This window comes from Bubalus kerabau, chromosome 6 (assembly GCF_029407905.1).
Source record: "Bubalus kerabau isolate K-KA32 ecotype Philippines breed swamp buffalo chromosome 6, PCC_UOA_SB_1v2, whole genome shotgun sequence".
NCBI lineage: Eukaryota > Metazoa > Chordata > Mammalia > Artiodactyla > Bovidae > Bubalus > Bubalus kerabau.
In genome coordinates, this window is record NC_073629.1 from 69789302 (window position 1) to 69809371 (window position 20070).

Sequence of the window (20070 nt, forward strand, 5' to 3'; positions counted from 1 at the left end):
TGTTGATAAGTCTTTGTCAAGAGTCATAAAATGTTAATAGGCCTTCTGGCCAGAAGATGATGTAAATCACCTAAACCATTTGTATACGATAAATTTGCAGGAAAGAAACCCTAGTTTTTGATAAGGATCAAAGACTGCTGACTTTGCATCCCCTATTATCCTCTATGTGTAACTTAGGGTATAAAAACCCCTGTTGAAAATAAAGCTACGGACATTGCTCACCAAAGCTTGATCTCCCCATGTCATTCTTCCCCTCAATTTCCAGCTGAGTCTCCATCTGGAGCGCGGAAATCCTCTGCGACCATTTATTTGCCTGGGCTTCTAAGACCCACTCGAGAAGGTGTCTAAGGTGGGGCACCTTCCACTATTCGAGAGGGCGCCTGCGGCCTCCGTGGTCAGAGCTAACCTGGTGTCACAGGTTATATTGATTTTCTGTGTAAACCAAGCTCCTCAGCTTCTTTTCTCCACTGAATTTTCCTACTGAGCTATCCTCATTCTATTACTCTTTATATCTCTAATTAACATTTGAATAGGTCGCTGAAGCCGTCTCTCCTTCAAATACCCTGGATCAGCCGGGGCTGGACCTCAGCAGTTGAGGAAGAGGATAAAAATCTAGTAAAGGAGGATAAGGAGTGGTTAGTGAGGTAGGGGAAAAATCAATAGAATGTGCATCAATGTGGATGATGTCCCATTACATTTCCCTGTTTAAAGTTAATAATTTCTCACCTTCTCTCTCCTCAAAACATCAGTGCTCCCTGCTTCACTCCACCCCACTCAGAATCAGCGTAACCCTGCTTCACATTTCACAGAGAAAATAGAACAACTCAGGAGATGTGAACTTCATTATCTTTCCATCAACAAATACGTTAACTGTATCTACTCTGCCTGTCCATTTATTGAAATAGGTGCATTTTCTCTCCTGTGTTATAAGACGGATCCCTCCTCATAGGTGCCAGATCAGATTTCCTTTTTCCTTTCCAAGGTCTGTGCTCTTATAATTATCTTCTTTTTCTCTCTTGCATCATCAAGCATTTCCATGTTGCTTATATCATTTCTATTAATATAAGAGCATGCTGTACTTTCTTCCATATTAAAAAATAAAAACAAAGTTGAATTCTGTCTTATTCCCATGTCCTCTTCTACTTTTAACCCTTTTGTTTCTACTGTTTGTAGTAAAACTCGTCTTCATATACTATTTCTATTCCTTATCTCCTATCTCTTTAAAAGTATTTTTACAATGTAATATTTGATATATACAAAAGATTGTTTTAACATATGTAAAATCTAAATCATGATAAGCAACACCTGAGAAACTGGAACCCAATTTAAGAATGAAAATGATTAATATTGTTTCATCTATTTGTACTTTCCTCACCTATTTGTATTTAGCCCCTTTCTTCCTCCCCAAGTGACTCCTCTTGAAGTTTGTTTTTATAATTTTGTCTCCAGAGTTTTTCATTTTATCTCCGTCTATTTGTCTATCTCTATATGTTTATTTTTGCTTATTTTTGAGCTTTATGAAAATGGCACAGTCTGCATAATGTCTTATGTACCTAGCTTTTTCCATTTCATTGTTATATTTCTAAGATTCATCCAGGCTGCAGTGATTTTTTTACTTTCACTAATATATAATATTCCAGTGTGTAGCTCTTATACAATGTATTTACCCATTCCTCTGTTGATGTATATTAGGGTTGTTTCCAGGTCTTTTGCTTTATGTCTACTGCTGCGATGAATTTATTTGTATGTCGCCTGATAAACAAATAAAAAGAATTTCTGTAGACTAGGATTTACAAGCCTAAGACAAGAATTGCGAGCTCATAGGATAAGGGAATATTTACTTTTATGAGATAATGGCAAATAGCTTTCCAAAGGTGATTGTCTAAATTTACCCTCTTCCCAGCAGAATGGAGAATTTTTGCCATTCAACTGGCATTGACAGTGTAAAATGGTATCTTGCTGTGGTCTAGCTTTGCATTTCCTGATTATTGCAAGGGTGCCAAGTCGCTTCAGTTGTGTCCGACTCTGCAAACGAATGAATCGTAACCTGCCAAGCTCCTCTGTCCATGGTGTTCTCTAGGTAAGAATACTGGAGTGGTCGTCATGCCCTCCTTCTGGAGATCTTCCAACCCAGAGATCAAACCCACATCTCTTATGTCTCCTGCATTGGCAGGCAGGTTCTTTACCACTAGTGCCACCTGGAAAGTCCCTTCCTGAATATTAATGAGGTTGAGAATTTTCTAAAATTATTTTTTATTGAACTATACTTGATTTACAATGTATCAGGTGTATAACAAAGTAGCTCAAATATATATATGTACCTATATACATGTATGTATTTGGCCCATAAGCATAAATGAACATATATATTTATATATGTTCTTTTTCAGATTCTTTTCCATTATAGGTTATTATAAGATATTGCATATAGTTCCCTGTGCTAGTCCTTATTCTTTATCTATTTTGTATATAGTACTGTGTGTATGTTAATCCCAAGTTCCCAATTTATCCCTCCACTACTTTCCCCTTTGATAATATGTTTGTTTTCTACATCTTTGGATCTATTTCTGTTGTTGTTCAGTTGCTAAGTTGTGTCCAACTCTTTGCAACCCATAAACTGCAGCATGCCAGGCTTCCCTGTCCTTCACTATCTCCCAGAGTTTTCTCAAACTCATGTACATTGAGTTGGTGATGCCATTCAACCATCTTATCCTCTTTTGCCTCCTTCTCCTCCTGCCCTCAATCTTTCCCAACATCAGGTTCTTTTCTAGTGAGTTGGCTCTTCCCATCAGATTGCTAAAGTATTGGAGCTTCAGCTTCAGCATCAGTCCTTTCAGTGAATATTAAGGAGTGATTTCCTTTAGGATTGACTTGTTTGATCTCCTTGCAGTCCACAGGATTCTCAAGAATCTTCTCCAGCACCACAGTTCAAAGGCACCAGTTCTTTGGTGCTCAGCTTTCTTTAGGGTCCAGCTCTCACATCTGTACATGACTGCTGGAAAAACCATAGCTTTGACAATATGGACCTTTGTTGGCAAAGTGATGTCTCAGCTTTTTAACGTGCTGTCTAGGTTTGTCATACTTTTCTCCCAAGTAGCAAGTGTCTTCGGAGAAGGCAATGGCAACCCACTCCAGTACTCTTGCCTGGAAAATCCCATGGACGGAGGAGCCTGGTAAGTTGCAGTCCATGGGGTCGCTACGAGTCAGACATGACTGAGCGACTTCACTTTCACTTTCACTTTCATGCATTGGAGAAGGAAATGGCAACCCACTCCAGTGTTCTTGCCTGGAGAATCCCAGGGGTGGGGGAGCCTGGTGGGCTGCTGTCTTTGGGGTCGCACAGAGTCGGACACGACTGAAGCGACTTAGCAGCAGCAGCAGCAGCAGCAGCAGCGTCTTTATTTCATGGCTGCAATCACCATTCACAGTGATTTTGAAGCCCAAGAAAATAAAATCTGTCACTGATTCTACTTTATCCCCATCTATTTGCCATGAAGTGATGGAATTGGATGCTACGATCTTTGTTTTTTGAATCTTAAGTTTTAAGCCAGCTTTTTCATTCTCCTCTTTCACCTTCATCAAGAGGCTCTTTCGCTCTTCTCTTTCTGCTATTAAAGTGGTATGTGCATATCTGAGGTTGTTGATATTTCTCCCAGCCATCTTGATTCCAGATTGTGATTCATTCAGCCTGGCATTTTGCATGATGTGCTCTGCATATAAGTTAAATAAGGAGGATGACAATATACAGCCCTGTCATATTTCTTTCCCAATTTTGAAGCAATCCATTTTTCTATGTTCAGTCTAACTTTGCTTCTTGAACTGCATACAGGTTTCTCAGGAGACAGGTAAGGTGGTCTGGTATTCCCATCTCTTTAAGAATTTTCTGCAGTTTGTTGTTGTGGTGGTAGGTGTTCAGTTGCCAAGTCATGCCCAACTCTTCTCAACCCCATGGACTGCAGCACGCCAGGCTTCCCTATCCCTCACCATCTCCCAGAGTTTGCCCAAGTTCATGTTCAGTGCATCAGTGATGCCATTCAACTATCTCATCTTTTGTCACCCTCTTCTCCTCCTGCCCTCAATTTTTCCCAGCAGGATCTTTTCCAGTGAGTCAACTCTTCACATCAGATGGCCAGAGAGCTTCAGCTTTAGCTCAGTCCTTCCAACCAGTATTCAGGGTTAATTTCCTTTAAGATTGATTACTTTGATCTCCTTGCTGTCTAAGGGACTCTCAAGAGTCTTCTCCAGAACCACAGCTCAAAAGCATCAATCTTTTGGCACTCTGCCTTCTTTATGGTCCAGTTCTCGCAACTGTATATGAGTATTAGAAAGACCATAGCCTTAACTATATAGATCTTTGTCTGCAAAGTGAAGTCTTTGCTTTTTAACACACTGTCTAGATTTGTCATAGCTTTCCTTCCAAGAAGCAGTTGTCTTCTAATTTCATGGCTGCAGTCACAATCTGCAGTGATTTTAAAGCCCAAGAAGAGGAAATTTTTCTGTCACTACTTCAGCCTTTTCCCCTTCTATTTGCCATGAAGTAATGGGGCCAGATGCTGTGATCTTAGGTTTTTTAAATATTTAGTTTTAAGCTGTTTTTTTCACTCTCCTTCTTCAGTCTCATCAAGAAGTTTTTTAGTTCCTCTTCACTTTCTGCCATTAGAATGGTATTATTCACATATCTGAGGTTGTTGTGGGGGTACTGTGAGCCTAAATTGGGGGTGCTCTTTTCCAGAAAAGATTGGTATTTGCTTCTGCTCAGAGCCCAGGGTACTTGCAACCTGGAGCTATAGTCTCTTTGAGGTGTTTGGGTTGATTTGAGGATCTGAAGCTAGCCTGCTATGTCTTGCAGTTGGCCCAAGGCTTGGTCTCAGTTAGTAGTAATGATATTGCCTTCAACATACCCATTTCCTCTTTTTATTTGGTATTGCACAGTGCTGGCTACTTAGGTTTCAACTCTTGGGAGTTTTTTTGTTTTATTTTATGTTTTGGTTATGATGGTAGAGCTGCTTGGATTTTTTGTTTTTTTATTTTTTAGTTCTTGCAAACCCAGAAGTTCTTTAAAACACTATGTATTATTCATGATCTACTTGGTTTGTAGCAAAAGAGCTCTTTTAGAAAATCTGGTTTACTGTTCTTTGGAAGCCATCATTTTGTCTTGAAGCCACTCCAATCAGGCTTTATTTCCCATCATTTCAGTAAAAATATACTTGTCAAGATCACAGTGACTTCCAGATTGCCGAATCCAGTGATCTGTTTGTATTTCTTTCTGTCTCTTAGCAGCACACTTGAATGACAAGTTAAAATTTTTTCAACATAATCTGTTGAACCACTTGGCTTTGATTACTTGATTTTCTGGGATGCATCTTTTGTATCAGAATGAATACAAAGATGGCTAAATAGATCTTCAATAGTGGCCCATCCTGTGGGCTAATCCTACTTAGGAACACTGCAGCAGCATATAGTTCAGCAATTCAAAGGAACAAATATAGTACTAACTATAAATCAGAAGAAACATGCCTTAATAAAAAGCCACTACAGTCATACACAATTTATCTTTCCTCTTAGTGAACATAATCTTTTGATAAGGAATATGATTTGGCCACCTCATGCAAAGAGTTGACTCATTGGAAAAGACTCTGATGCTGGGAGGGATTGGGGGCAGGAGGAGAAGGGGATGACAGAGGATGAGATGGCTGGATGGCGTCACCGACTCGATAAACGTGAGTTTGAGTGAACTCCGGGAGTTGGTGATGGACAGGGAGGCCTGGCATGCTGCAATTCATGGGGTCACAAAGAGTTGGACACGACTAAGCAACTGTACTGAGCTGATGATACTTTTTGACAGTCTTCCCTCAGAAGTACTGAGTCTGAGGGGGAAAAAAAAGTAATTGCTCCTTTGCAATCATTCTGGTAAAATTTCAGAAAGCAGCAGAAGTATTACCCCCTATCAATAGTAGCTGATGCATCGGACTTGTACGGGTCATCTATTTTACGTATGGTGATGTATATGTTTCAATGCTATTCTCTCAAATCATCCCACCCTCGTCTTCTCCCATTGAGTCCAAAAGTCTGTTCTTTACATCTGTGTCTCTTTTGCTGCCCTGAACGTAGGATCATCGGTTGTTATAGTTTAGTCTCTCAGTCGTGTGGGACTCTCTGCAACCCCATGGACTTCAGCATGCCAGGCTTCCCTGTCCTTCACCATCTCCTGGAGTTTGCTCAAGCTTATGTCTATTAAGTTGATGATATCATCCAACCATCTCATCCTCTGTCACTCCTTTTGCCTCCTGCCTTCAACCTTTCCCACAATCGGGTTCTTCTCTAATGAGATAGTTCTTTGCATCAGATGACCAAAGTATTGGAGCATCAGCTTCAGCATCAGTCCTTCCAATGAACACCCAGGACTGATCTTTAGGATGGACTGGTTTGATCTCCTTGCAGGTCAAGGGACTCTCAAGAGTCTTCTCCAACACCACAATTCGAAGGCATCAATTCTTTGGTGCTCTGCCTTTTTTATTGTCCTGCTCTCACATACGTACATGACTACTAGAAAAATTATAGCTTTGATTATATGGACCTTTGTCGGCAAAGTAATGTCTCTGCTTTTTAAATCACTGTCTAGGGTTTGTCATTGCTTTTCTTCCAAGGATCGTCAGTACCATTTTTCTAAATTCCATTTATATGCATTGGCATACAATATTTGTCTTTCTTTTTCTGACTTACTTCACTCCATGTAACAGGCTCCCGAAGTTGGTGCTCTGGAACAACCCAGAGGGATAGGGTGAGGGGGAGGTGTGAGGGAGATTCAGGACTGGGGGTACACATGTGTACCTGTGGCCAATTCATGTTGATATATGGCAGAAAACATAAAAATGTTATAAAGTAATTATCCTCCTGTTAAAATAAATAAATTAATTAAAAAATACTAGCTGTTGGTAAGTGAAAGTGAAAATGAAGTCGCTCAGTCGTGTCCGACTCTTTGCAACCCCATGGACTGTAGCCTACCAGGCTCCTCTGTCCATGGGATTTTCCAGGCAATAGTACTGGAGTGGATTGCCATTTCCTTCTCCAGCAGATCTTCCCAACCCAGGGATCGAACCCAGGTCTCCCACATTGTTGGTAAAGGTGATGCTAATTGTTTTGGTGTTTTTGTGCCACCCTAGTTGATCATTGCTGTGATTCCCAAGAGGCCTTTCTGCACCCTGGACTCTATTACATCATTGATAATTACTAAAGCCACCTTAATAAAAATTTATAATCTCAGCAAAGGCAGGCTCTTTCAGTAAATATTATCAAAGCCTAATTGTACAGAATTCAGTATAAAATTTTGTTTGTCATGTAAATCCACTAAGGATGGATTAAATTTTAGGATTAGATTATGTCCTGGACTCATTAATTGTATGAAATGTGGGGAATTGCATATATTTGCTTACCTCTTAATTTCTGATGCTATTTATCAAATTTGTTTAAATTAGCCTCATTGCTTTTTTATCCTGTAAATGAAACTTGATGCAGTATCCAGCCATAAACCTGCTTGCTTTATAAAATAGGTTATTTTAATTTTCAAGTGTTAGTTTTGTGTGCCTAAGATATGTTTGGAACTTGCTAGAGTCTGAAGACACAAATGTGAATATGAGTATCCAGATGATTCACTCTTTCTCATAGATTCAACTCTTTATTCCTTAATACAGATTGAAAAGAAGCAAAGATCCTCTTTCTTATGAAGCAGTATAAAATTTAGATACACACTACAATAAGAAAGCTTTTGGTGCTTGTGTGCGTCTGAGTGAGTTATTTGATTTGGACTGGGCGAAAATCGGTAACACAGCTGATTATGGTTCTCTCAGGAGGAAGAAAACTTTAAGAAATCAGTGATAGAAAAAGAATACTAGAATTGTGAAGTGTGTAGAAGTCATGAAACCTGAAGTAGCTTATATGTTAATATAGAAGGCAGCCGTATTTGCTTTATCACTTACACTGCTTGTGTGAGTTTTTAATATTAACTGTCACTGTCTTTGAATTAAGAAAACAGAAGTTTTTATAATTAGATGATTCTTTATGGCAAAGATGGATATGTTTACATTTTAAAAACCAATTTCTATTTTATCATAATTAGATATAGTCAGAAAAAAGTTTGTTAACACAGTGTCCTGTTCAAATATAATTTTGTAAACTGTAGTATAACTCTTATGTTTTTTAATTCCTGTAAGATTATGATGCAAAACAAAAACTAATGTAGGAAATTCACTTTTTACTAATTACAGAACACAAATAATAGATAACCAAAAGATTCTGTGATGCATGTAATTTTAAGAGGCAACTTTTACTTGTGAATTATAATTTTTTATTTAATATTTTGGAATTTAAAAGGTGAAATTCTTTGAGGTTAAGCTCAAATCAAGTTGTGGTAGTTTTATGTTTGTGCACGCCCGTGTGTGCGTGCGTGTGTAGACGTAGGGGTGGGGGTGGTTGGGAGGGAAAAAGAAAACATGTTTTAAAGATCTCTTTGAAAGAATACAGAGTAACATTGCTAATTATTTTATTATGTTTTATTAAGTCAGTGGTATCAGTTCAGTTCAGTTCAGTTCAGTTGCTCAGTCATGTCCTACTCTTTGCAACCCCATGAATCACAGCACACCAGGCCTCCCTGTCCATCACCAACTCCCGGAGTTCACTCAAACTCATGTCCATCAAGTCAGTGATGCCATCCAGCCAGCCATCTCATCCTCTGTCATCCCCTTTTGCTCCTGCCCCCAATCCCTCCCAGCATCAGAATCTTTTCCAATGAGTCAACTCTTTACATGAGGTGGCCAAAGTATTGGAGTTTCAGCTTCAGCATCAGTCCTTCCAAAGAACACCCAGGACTGATCTCCTTTAGGATGGACTGGTTGGATCTCCTTGAAGTCCAGGGGATTCTCAAGAGTCTTCTTCAACACCACAGTTCAAAAGCATCAATTCTTCAGTGCTCAGCTTTCTTCACAGTCCAACTCTCACATCCATTCATGACCACTGGAAAAACCATAGCCTTGACTAGATGGACCTTTGTTGGTAAAGTAATGTCTCTGCTTTTTAATATGCTGTCTAGGTTGTTCACAACTTTCCTTCCAAGGAGTAAGTGTCTTTTAATTTCATGGCTGCAGTCACCATCTGCAGTGATTTTGGAGCCCCCAAAAAATAGTCTGACACTGTTTCCAGTGCTTCCCTGTCTATTTGCCATGAAGTGATGGGACCAGATGCCATGATCTTCGTTTTCTGAATGTTGAGCTTTAAGCCAACTTTTTCACTCCTAGTTACTCCAATGTTGGGTTTGAGACCTAGATTCTCATGAACCAGTGAATGAAAGAAATCACCTGTGAGTTTACTGTTAAGAGAATGAACCACCTTTACCTGACATAGAGGAGTGAAGTTCTCTTTTCTACAGCTCCATGTGGGGATGTGAAGCCTACTACAGTTTGCAGGCAAATATAAAATGCAGATGAGCCACCTCCAGTTGTGGCCATCTCACATATCCATAGGACCCCTTTAGGGGGACCCCTGTTGTAGTTAGATGCTGTATAAAGATAAGCACAGATGAAAGAGTAGAATTTATAGAGCATAGTTTCCCAGTTTTCTTAGTTGATAATCACCCTTTGTTGTATATAGAGAAGTAAATTCATTAAAGAAGCATTGACAGCCACCATTGTGATATCATTTTGGTGTAAGAAACTGGATTCAGGGATCATGGCAGTGACCTTGGAATGGGCAACCTTAGAAAAGGGGCTCCTTTTCTTCCCAAAGATCAGACTCATGATGTAAAAGACTAATGCTTCAAAACCACATTTCTTAACAAGATTCTTAGTTTTCATATTAAAACCACATATGTATCGTTTCCTTTAAATAGCTATTTTAATTAATATATTAAAGTATTTTTGTTAATGAACATGTATTTCAGTCGATTGGAACTCTAGCACCATGTATTAGCAGCGCCTTTTGGGGGTGCACATAGCAGAAGGTGGACAGAGTACATTTCCTGTGTTGGGCCAAATGTGCCTGTAGCAAGGAGGATTGTTGTTTAGTCTCTAAATTATGTCCAACTCTTTGCAATCCCATGGACTGTGGCTCACCAGGCTCCTCTGTACATGGGATTTCCCAGGCAAGAATACTGAAGCAGGTTGCCATTTCCTTCTCCAGAGCATCTTCTCGATTCAGGGATCGAACCCAGGTCTCCTACACTGATAAACGGATTCTTTACTGCTGAGCCATCAGGGAAGCCCTGGGAAGGATAGTACTAAAATTATTTAACTGGGCTCTTGTAAAATGAGGTGACAAGAGTTACTGGGTCACTTTAGTAATCCTTTCATTGAATGCTTTCTATTGTGAGGCAGTGGCATAAGCATAGTAGGGGATTGATGGTATCCTTGGGGAGCCTGCTCCAGTCTAGTTGGGGAACCTAGGTGTCCATGCCTGTAATGCAGGGTACATGGCGCAGTGTGCTGTGAGGTGCTATTAAGTGCTGGGGTACAGAGAGAGGGAAAGCAGCTTTTCCTTTACAGTAAGATTGGAGAAAACTTTAATGAAGAAGTAGAATTTTATTTTGACCTTAAAAGTTACATGAATTTCAATAGAGCTATAAAACAGATATCTCAAGCCATAGATGTAAGTAATACAGAGTGGATTCTAGAAATAAAAGAAAAAAGAGTGAACAGTGTGTGTGGCTGGAGTGGCAAGTAGATGGGAGGTGAGGCATAGTAGCAGGTTCAGGGCAGGCCCCAGAGGACTCTGAATGTCATGCTGAGGAGTTTCTGCTTTTATTCTGTGTTAAGAGTCATTGAAGATTTGGGGGCAGTGTATTTATAGTATCAGATTTCTGTTTTAGGAAGATAATTGCTGGCAGTAGGAGTTCAGTTCCACAAACGTGTATTCAGTGGTTGTGCAGGGAAATACAAAGATAACAGACAATCCTACTCCAGAGAACTTAGTCTTGATGTTTTGGGGAAAAAATGGGTTGGAGAACGGTGAGGGTGGCAGCGCCATTAATACGCTTTTGTATGGTCTTACTGAGAGATTATGAAAAATTTAAACTAGGACCGTAGCAAGGGGGATGGAAATTATGGGGCAGAATCAAGAAATGCCTCAGAGACAGTGTCATCAGGACTTGAAGCTGAGAAGAAGTTGCAGGTACTGAGGACGCTAACCTCCAGAAGCACTCTAAAATTGCTAACAACATGACTGGGAGGGTGGTGCTGCTATACCTTAAGGGTGGGGACAGAAGAGAGGCAGACTTAGCAACGGGAAGGAGGGAAGATTGAGTTCTATTTTGGTCCTACTGTGTGTGAGGTGCCAACATGGCATCTATGAGGAATGGTTCAAAAGCCATTTAGAAAGGTGAGTCTGAGAGATAGAAGAAAAATGAGAACTAAAATTATGTTTGGATGATGCTGACAGAAATATTTGAAACTGTCAGTGGTTGAAATCTTCTATTGGAAGAGGTATAGAGTCAAAAAGAGGGGTAGAGAACATATGTTATCAATGAGTTTGGGGAGGATTGCTGCTGCTGCTGCTAAGTCACTTCAGTCGTGTCCAACCTGTGCGACCCCACAGATGGCAGCCCACCAGGCTCCCCTGTCCCTGAGATTCTCCAGGCAAGAACACTGGAGTGGGTTGCCATTTCCTTCTCCAATGCATGAAAGTGAAAAGTGAAAGTGAAGTCGCTCAGTCGTGTCCGACCCTCAGCGACCCCATGGACTGCAGCCTTCCAGGCTCCTCCGTCCATGGGATTTTCCAGGCAAGAGTACTGGAGTGGGGTGCCATTGCCTTCTCCGTTGGGGAAGATTGGTGATATAAATAAGAGAAGCCTTGGTATATTGCAAGAAAACTTGAAGAAAGGAATATTAATAATAAGGGTTGGTTAGCAATGTCTGGTGCTGCATGGAGGTCAAGTAGCATCAAGGATAAGGAGAACTCATGGATTTTTTAAATTAGAAAGCTCCTGGCCACCTCTGGAGACCAGTTTTAGTAGAGGAGTGGGCTGAGTAGTTTCATTAGTTTGCAGTGGAATGAGGAATACATGTGAGATGAAGCAATAGGGAAATAGAGTTTTTTTCCCCCATTTAATCCATAAATATTTATTGAGCATTTGCCTCTCATTTGTGAAATGGGGGCAGAAGGAGAGATGGGAGTTATTTAAAGGGAGAATCAGGGTCAGAGAGAGATTATTTTTGGATAGGAAAGCAATGCAGAGGGAGAGAGTGAGTCTAAAAAAGAAATAGAGCCACGGTCCCAAAAGGTAGGAGGGAAGGAGCTCATAAGTTTGGGTGGAGCGGTTTACTTTGACCTAGCTGTGTTCACGTGGGTGAGGAGAAGGATGAGGCTGAACCAGAGCTCCACAGGCAGAGCTCTCAGTTTAAATCTACACTAACAGTTGCTTACTTTGTTGCGTCTTACTGTTGGTGATGATGTTTGCAAAATGGCATAATAATATTTTCCGAGGGGAGTGGATCTTCACATTTTTCAGGTGAAGAGAGCTCTCTGAAAACCCTTTAAAGTATTAATGGGGTTGCAGTGTTAGGAGTCCACCTAGTCATTTAAGAACATTACCAAGTGGAATTGGGATAATCCCAGTAGTGAAGTCACACAGAAACAGTATGTCCAAGCAGGTTTCACCTGTTCTGTAGAAAACAAAGGTGGTTCTCTGGAAATGACTCTTCCTGGAGTCAGTTGGTAATCATGTGAAATAATAGTAATGTCAGCTTCTGAATGTGTGATATGGTAGACATAATATGTCAACATTTTGGAGAACTTAAGGAGCAATGTTTTGTTCATAAACAAGAGAGTTTAGAGAATATATATAAAAGAGGAGGAGCCTAAGCAAAGACACCTTCCCTCTGTTTAAGGGAGCGAGGCAGAGGTGACTGTTTCCCTGTATGAGCTACAGAAAATGTCTGGAGGGCATTAGTTGAGACCATCTCACTGTGGGATAATAACAAGCTAGGTTTATTTATTTATTTTTGTACTTTTAATTTTGTATTGGGGGTATAGCTGATTAACAATGTTGTGATAGTTTCAGATGAACAGTGAAGGGACCCAAAGCTGGGTTTATTATAAAGAATATTTGCACTACCATTCCATTTGTATCAAAACAATACAAATGCACTACTATTCCATTTGTATCAAAACAATGGCTTTTGCTGCTAAGATGATGATTAATAAAGAGTTGTTTCAAGAAAATTCACCAAGCAGCATGAGAAATGGATTCCTGAAAGGGTTTAGAGCAGTTGAGGACAGATCCAAACTGACAAGAAAATTTAAGCTTGATTTAATGCTTTATAAAAATTGCTCACTAAAACGAATGGGAGAGGGGTCAAGAGAGAATTCCGTTTTTCTTATTGACAAGAACTGGCTTGACATCACATACCCTAAGTGGCAAGTGTCTACACATACGCTGGAATAAAATGAAGGCAGGAATGCTCTAAAAATTCTATGTTGTGAAATAATTTTCCAAAACAAGGAATGAATTTGAGACAGAGACATTCCTTTTTGATAGGAAATAAACAAGCTCTACTTTTGACTATTTACTTGAATTATATGTTTTCATCTAAAGGTCTCACCTATTCCTCTTCTTTCCTTCAGGTGGTTGTTTTTATCTTTTAGTTTTTGTTACACTGTCAAAAATCTTGTGTATTTCTCATTGGACATGAATTAGTAATGCTTTACCTGCAACACAAAGAACTATTAAAGTGATAAAAAGACAATGACTGTATTTCGGCTCTTCAATAAAAGTAAAAATCTGCTCCCTTTCTTTCCCACTAGACTATTGAATGCTGAAAAATCCACAGCCTTTCTGCAAAGAGGGTCACATTATGGATCTTTTAAATAAATAAGTTAATTAAACCTTGATGTTATAAAACATTTCTGAGAAGTTCTAATTAATTTTTAAACAATATTGAAATAATGACTTGGTAACTCACATTTAAAAAAAAATTATAACCCAATGAATCTCACTATACAGTATGCCACAGTAGACTGATGATTTTTTAATGGTTAGAAACACAGTTCATCGGTCTGGCTAGTAATCAAGATAGCTTGGGGGGAAAAAATAACACTGAGGTTTTATAGAAGTGACCAGAAGTTTTAATGGCTTTATTGACTCTCCAGGTATTTGCTTTGTTTCTTCTTTGATAGTATAAGGTACAGAAACTAACACATTCAACTGCAATCTTTTAATTTAAGTCAGTGTTTACCTAAGGTTGTTGGATTGACTCTTTTCACTGGAGATGCTTTGCAATTCAGTAAAATAGGTCTGGATTTTTTCCCATGGGATTCTCTATTTATGCCCCAGTTCCCTTTGACTTGACTGCACAGTGTAGACAAAACCACTTCTTAATCTCTGGAGGATTCGTCTAATTTCTTTGTTGTTTCTGCTTCTGTTGGCATGAGTTCTGGGTGTTTGAAGGGAACGCTAGGCTTGAACATGAGTTATGGAGGAAGTGGTTGGGAATGGTAGAGAGGGAGCTGAATCTGACTGGATCCCAGAGGCCTAAGTGTAAGACCATGATCTTTCTAAAATGTGTAGCTGCCCTTGAGACCATCGTGCTTCATTGGCAGCAGAGTTTCTCACCACCTGTTTGAGATTTCCTGGCATGTTTGTTAAAAAGGCAGCTCCAAAGATTCCATTCCAGCCTACTGAATCAGATTCTCTGGGGATGCTGTCTATAAATTTGCATTTTTAACAAGCTTCAGGACTTCATACTTTAAACTTTGCCACCTGACCTATGAGATTAAGTTTCCTGGCATACACAGCAAAGGTAGTCCTGTCTGAAATGCTGTCTCATTATTCATTCCCAGACATTACAGTTATCAGTGGGGAAGTGCATGCATTTCTGTTCACATCATGCTGTTTCAGGATCCCTGTCTTTGTAAATTACTTGACCTATAATAGAATTGCTCACCTTACAAGTTCTATAGATACCTTTCTATCAGAGAGTTCTGCAGATAATAAGCTCCATGAGGGCCATGACCTTGTCTATTTTCACAGTTGTATCCTTAGTACCTCACATAGTACCACTGCATAGTAGATGCTCAATAAAAGCTTTGAATTCATCAGTGCTTAGATATCATATCCCCACTTTGTCCAAGAAAGATGTAATCATCTGCTCTTTCTTTTGGTCAAAGTTTTAATATGAAGCCAGTTCATGACAGTCACGATCCAGGTCTACTGATCCTGGAGTCTGTTTCTTAGTTTCTCAGGATATGTTTCTCTAACAAGAACCCCTCCTAACAACAAAAATTCTGGATGTTCTTTTAAAGGCAATTATTTTTGAAATAGTAGAAATTATTATTGCTGAAATTGACAGGGAATCCAGCTACCCTATTAGAATTCCTAAGGGTGGGATCCAGGCATGCATCCTCTTTAAAAGCTACAGGATTCTAATATTCAACCAGATTGAACCACTGCTTATGCTGCATGCAAATAATGTCTTTAGTGACCAACTAGAAAGTGTATGTTTTGTTTACTATTTGGTATTGTGGGAAGACTGGAAAGCTGAGCCTTACCTCTGGCACTAACTAGCTTCATGCTTGAGGCCAGTTAATTATTACTCCTGGGGTTCAGCAATGCTGTCCTTAAAATGGAATATTGGGTAGCTAATCTCTCAGATTCTTGCCAACCCTACTTTTCTATACTCTTCTGACTGGAAGCCAAAGTCAAGTCAGACACTGGAGTAGCCAAGTTGCACAGGTGGTGTATGTATCTTGTGGCAGCTGTCATTTATTTTTTTCCTAAGTAAATCATTCTAAATTGGTGCTTGCACTGGGAATGCCTGTCAAGTTTAGTTTATTATGCTAAATAGTACCCTCTTGGATGAAGCTAATTTTGCTTCCAAAGTCACATCGATTAGCAACTTCCATGATGAGAACATCTGATCAGACCATATTTTGCACTCTAAAGTTTAATTTGGGTTAGCAGAAACTTCTTGAGTTCCAACTGGTGTATCATGCACTGTGCTAAATTCTGAGATATAAAGATTAATACAGTATAGTCCCTGTCTCTGAGTTGCTAACAAGTATAATGCACAAATGGGGCTTCCCAGCTCATGCAGTGATAAAGAATCCATCTGCCAATGCAGGAGACAAATGAGACATGGGTTTGATCCCTGAATTAAGAAGATCCTCTGAGTAGGAAATGGAAACCCACTCCAGTATTCTTGCCTTGAAAATTCCACAGACAGGAATCCATGGGGTCGCAAAGAGTTGGACACGACTGAGCACACAAGCACGCATAATGCAGAAATAGGGAGGTGTAAGCAGGGTGATTTCCCATAATGGAAAACTGATGAGGTCACTATTTCTAGGTCTCTCCTCCTGCTACAGCCAGACCTTATCATAATCCAGGGCTAAGAGTCTGAAGGATAGAGACCATGTAGGTCAACTTGTTTCTAAGGAAGATTAGACATTAGCAAAGTGGCTGTAACTAGAAATGGGTTTTAAAATTTAAAAAAAAAAAAAGAAAAGAAGGACTTTAAAACACATGTGTTTCATTGCATCTTCTGGTTTGGAGTTATAGGGCTATAGGTACTAGGACATCTGAGGGGTGTTCAGGAAACAAGAAGTAGCTTTCTGAAGTATATGTTGATACAGTTTATGCAGAATGGAAAGCAATACACAGGTTTTCAGGACTCATCAAAAATATGTTAAGGTAATTCTCTGCATTTGGCCCAGCTTAAGTCCGACCTTCAATTTTCAGAGAAGATTATGAGGTTAACTAGATGGGAGATTTAAAAATCTAACAACAGTTTAGGTGAGGAACTGATATGTTAATTTGGCATTTCAACAGAATTATAAAAAACATAGACACCTGTTTGCTGTGATGTATAAGATCTTCCATGACTAATCTACACATAGTTTCAGTAATAATGTAACCAGTGCTTTTGCCAGTCCTCTGGCAAAAAGACCCCATTAGAACTGAAAATGAAGTGATGAAAATAATGATAGCAGCTAACACTTATTGTATGTCTGCTGTATGCTAAGCCTGGGTTAAACACTTTACATTCTTTGTTTTACTTACTTCTAACAGAAGCTCCTTTTACAGCTTTACAAAGAAGAAACCTAAGGCACAAAGATGTTAGCTATTGCTGAAATTTAAAGAGCTGGTAAGTAGTGGACCTAGGGATAAAGCACATAGGTTAGTTAGGACCCTCCAGGTGGAAACAGAAATAAACCTAAGCCCACTTAAACAAAAAGAAGGATACAGGGCTCTGTGGTGTAACCTGTTCTTAGAAATGTGATTGGAAGGGATTTACTGTCCACCTTTCCAGTCGTCATTTCTTCTCCTTTTTATGTCTTCTTTGTTGCCTCTTTCTTTTCAACCATTATTGGCCCCTTGCTTTTGAACTGACTGAAAAACAACATCAGTTCAGTTCAGTCGTTCAATTGTGTCCGACTCTTTGTGACCCCGTGAATCACAGCACACCAGGCCTCCCTGTCCATCACCAACTCCCGGAGTACACTCAGACTCACGTCCATCGAGTCAGTAATGCCATCCAGCCATCTCATCCTCTGTTGTCCCCTTCTCCTCCTGCCCCCAATCCCTCCCAACATCAGAGTCTTTTCCAATGAGTCAACTCTTCTCATGAGGTGGCCAAAGTACTGGAGTTTCAGCTTTAGCATCATTCCTTCCAAAGAAATCCCAGGGTTGATCTCCTTCAGAATGGACTGGTTGGATCTCCTTGCAGTCCAAGGGACTCTCAAGAGTCTTCTCCAACACCACAGTTCAAAAGCATCAATTCTTCGACACTCAGCCTTCTTCACAGTCCAACTCTCATATCCATACATGACCACTGGAAAAACCATAGCCTTGACTAGACGAACCTTTGTTGGCAAAGTAATGTCTCTGCTTTTGAATATGCTACCTAGGTTGGTCATAACTTTTCTTCCAAGGAGTAAGCGTCCTTTAATTTCATGGCTGCAGTCACCAAACAGCATATAGCGATGAAATTCTAAGGGAGGCAGACAAACTTTGCAATGGCTTATTAAGTGTCCTTGGAAAGGTTACTGAGGCTGTACTTCAATAGTTCCTGTAGCTGGCATGGTCTGTCTTAATAATAAGTGAATGTGGATCTCAGATAATTATGTCCATAGTTAAACAGCCTCCATGATTTTACCCACACATATAATTCTTTTCTCAATTATAAATCAGGAAGATCGCCCAAGTTTATCTTCCAGCATAACTCTTATGCTGCTCTGATTCTTCCTGGAAATAGATCAGATAAACCCATTCACTTGGATGTATAAAGATTTGATGATTTGTGTATTACTTATCCTAGGGTATTGAGCCATATTTAAAGGGACAACTTGAGAGTGATTTCCAAAAATCTTCAGAATGGAGCGTCATACCCCAAAACGAAGACTGAGACTGTTATAGCCACGCGTTCTGGGAAACAAATTCACTCAGAAGGACAATGCAGATAGTGGAGTGCAGTTTATCACACCAGAGTCTCCTCTTAGCCAAGGACCCTGACTGACTTTTGTGAAAATTTTATATACCTTAAGTGTACTGCTCAAGCCCACATCCCTGAAGTCCTTAAACCTATCCTGGAAAGTGTTAAAGGGAGATACAATCAGGTTACAGCCATGATTCATCATCAGAAGGGTCAGTGGTTATACATTGTAGCCTATACCAATGGGTGCCATAAAGATCACAAAGGTGATTGACTACATAGGGGATTATTACATTCTTTTTGGTGATGGGAAATCATGGTATGGAATCTGGTGTTTATCAGTCTGGGAGGCCAGTTCAGCTGTAGGTACATTATTCCCATGGCTACCAGGCACATAGTCCAAAGCTCACTGAAAGTGCAAGATGGAGTTTCCTTCTTTTTCAAGATGGAGTCAGCTCAGCTTGTTCCTTTCTTTCCTCAAGACAAGGCAGATATTTGCGGACATCATAGACTTAAACAGAATCCTTCAGTTTATTCTTTATCCCACTATATATTATCCCACTCTAGATATTCCTGAGGATGTCATTCACTTGAATAGAGAGTAATATTTAATTGAAATATCTGGATAATTGCCTTACTTTCTGCATTACCCAGGATAGTCAAGTTTATGCTTTGGAACAAACAATCCCTAAAACACACCAGTGGCTTGAACCAACAAAAGCTTATCTTTTGCTTATGTGACATATCCATCTCAGGGCTGCAGAGAGGCTCTGCTCATTTTAATTACCCTAGTTCTCCAGGCTCCACCAGATTCAACAGTCCTAGTTACCAAGACAGAGGGAAAAGATTTACTAGAGAATCTCATTCTCCCATTTAAATTCTAATTCACTTGACTTGTTCATTGTCTGGATAGAAACATGGCCCCACCAAACCGCAAGGAAGGTAGGGGGTTCCATGTGCTAGAAGGAATGAGAATTTAATTCGATTAATAGCACAAATGACTGTCCTGCATTTTAATAGTTTTCCTCTGTAGGAGCTTCTCAGAATGTAATAAAAGCAGACAATTCAGTGGATTTACTAAGAGGTACTATTTCAACCATTTTATGTGTATCATATCTCAATCTTCAGGTCAATGCTTTTGTTATTACCATTTTAAAGATAAACGAACTGATGCATAAGGGTTTTAATAGTAATTTGTTCAAGATCTCACAGCAGCCTGAGATTTGACCTCATGCCGTAGAGTCTATGCTTTTAATCACCAAAAGCATATTCTTTATCTGGATTACTTATAAATAATGATGGTTTTCATGAGAAATGATTAATTATGGACACACAGACAAATTATGAGTTTATAGGCATATCAGAGGTGTAAAATATAACTATTGCTACAAAAATAGAAGTGACCCAATCTTGAGAACATTTAGCATAGGAGGCATTTTTATATTTTGGTATATTTTGGAATTTCAATGCATGACTGGTATTCTGATGGCAAGTTCTAATTTAGACTGATTTGTTTAGGAGAAATAAATGATAACGTTTATAGAGATTAACATGCAATCTGACTTTAAAACATGTTTACCTAAAAATTAATGAAAATAGCATATAGGGCCATTAACTTTTAATGATGAGTAATAATGAGGATGCAAACATAGCTGAG

At 39.4% G+C, this 20070-nt stretch overlaps 1 protein-coding gene across 9 annotated transcripts in view; it reads left to right on the plus strand.

Annotated features, from left to right (window-relative positions):
- The window catches only part of SLC44A5 (solute carrier family 44 member 5), a 399223-nt gene that overhangs the window by 133885 nt on the left and 245268 nt on the right, over positions 1–20070 (plus strand). For 2 of the 9 annotated variants that reach the window (XM_055585455.1, XM_055585453.1), the window contains exon 2: positions 1904–2080. The exons of the other annotated variants lie outside the window; for them this stretch is intronic. In XM_055585455.1, coding sequence (XP_055441430.1) covers positions 2067–2080 — 14 coding nt within the window. In that variant the 5' untranslated portion in view covers positions 1904–2066. The remainder of the gene's footprint in view (positions 1–1903; positions 2081–20070) is intronic. 9 annotated transcript variants of the gene reach the window in all.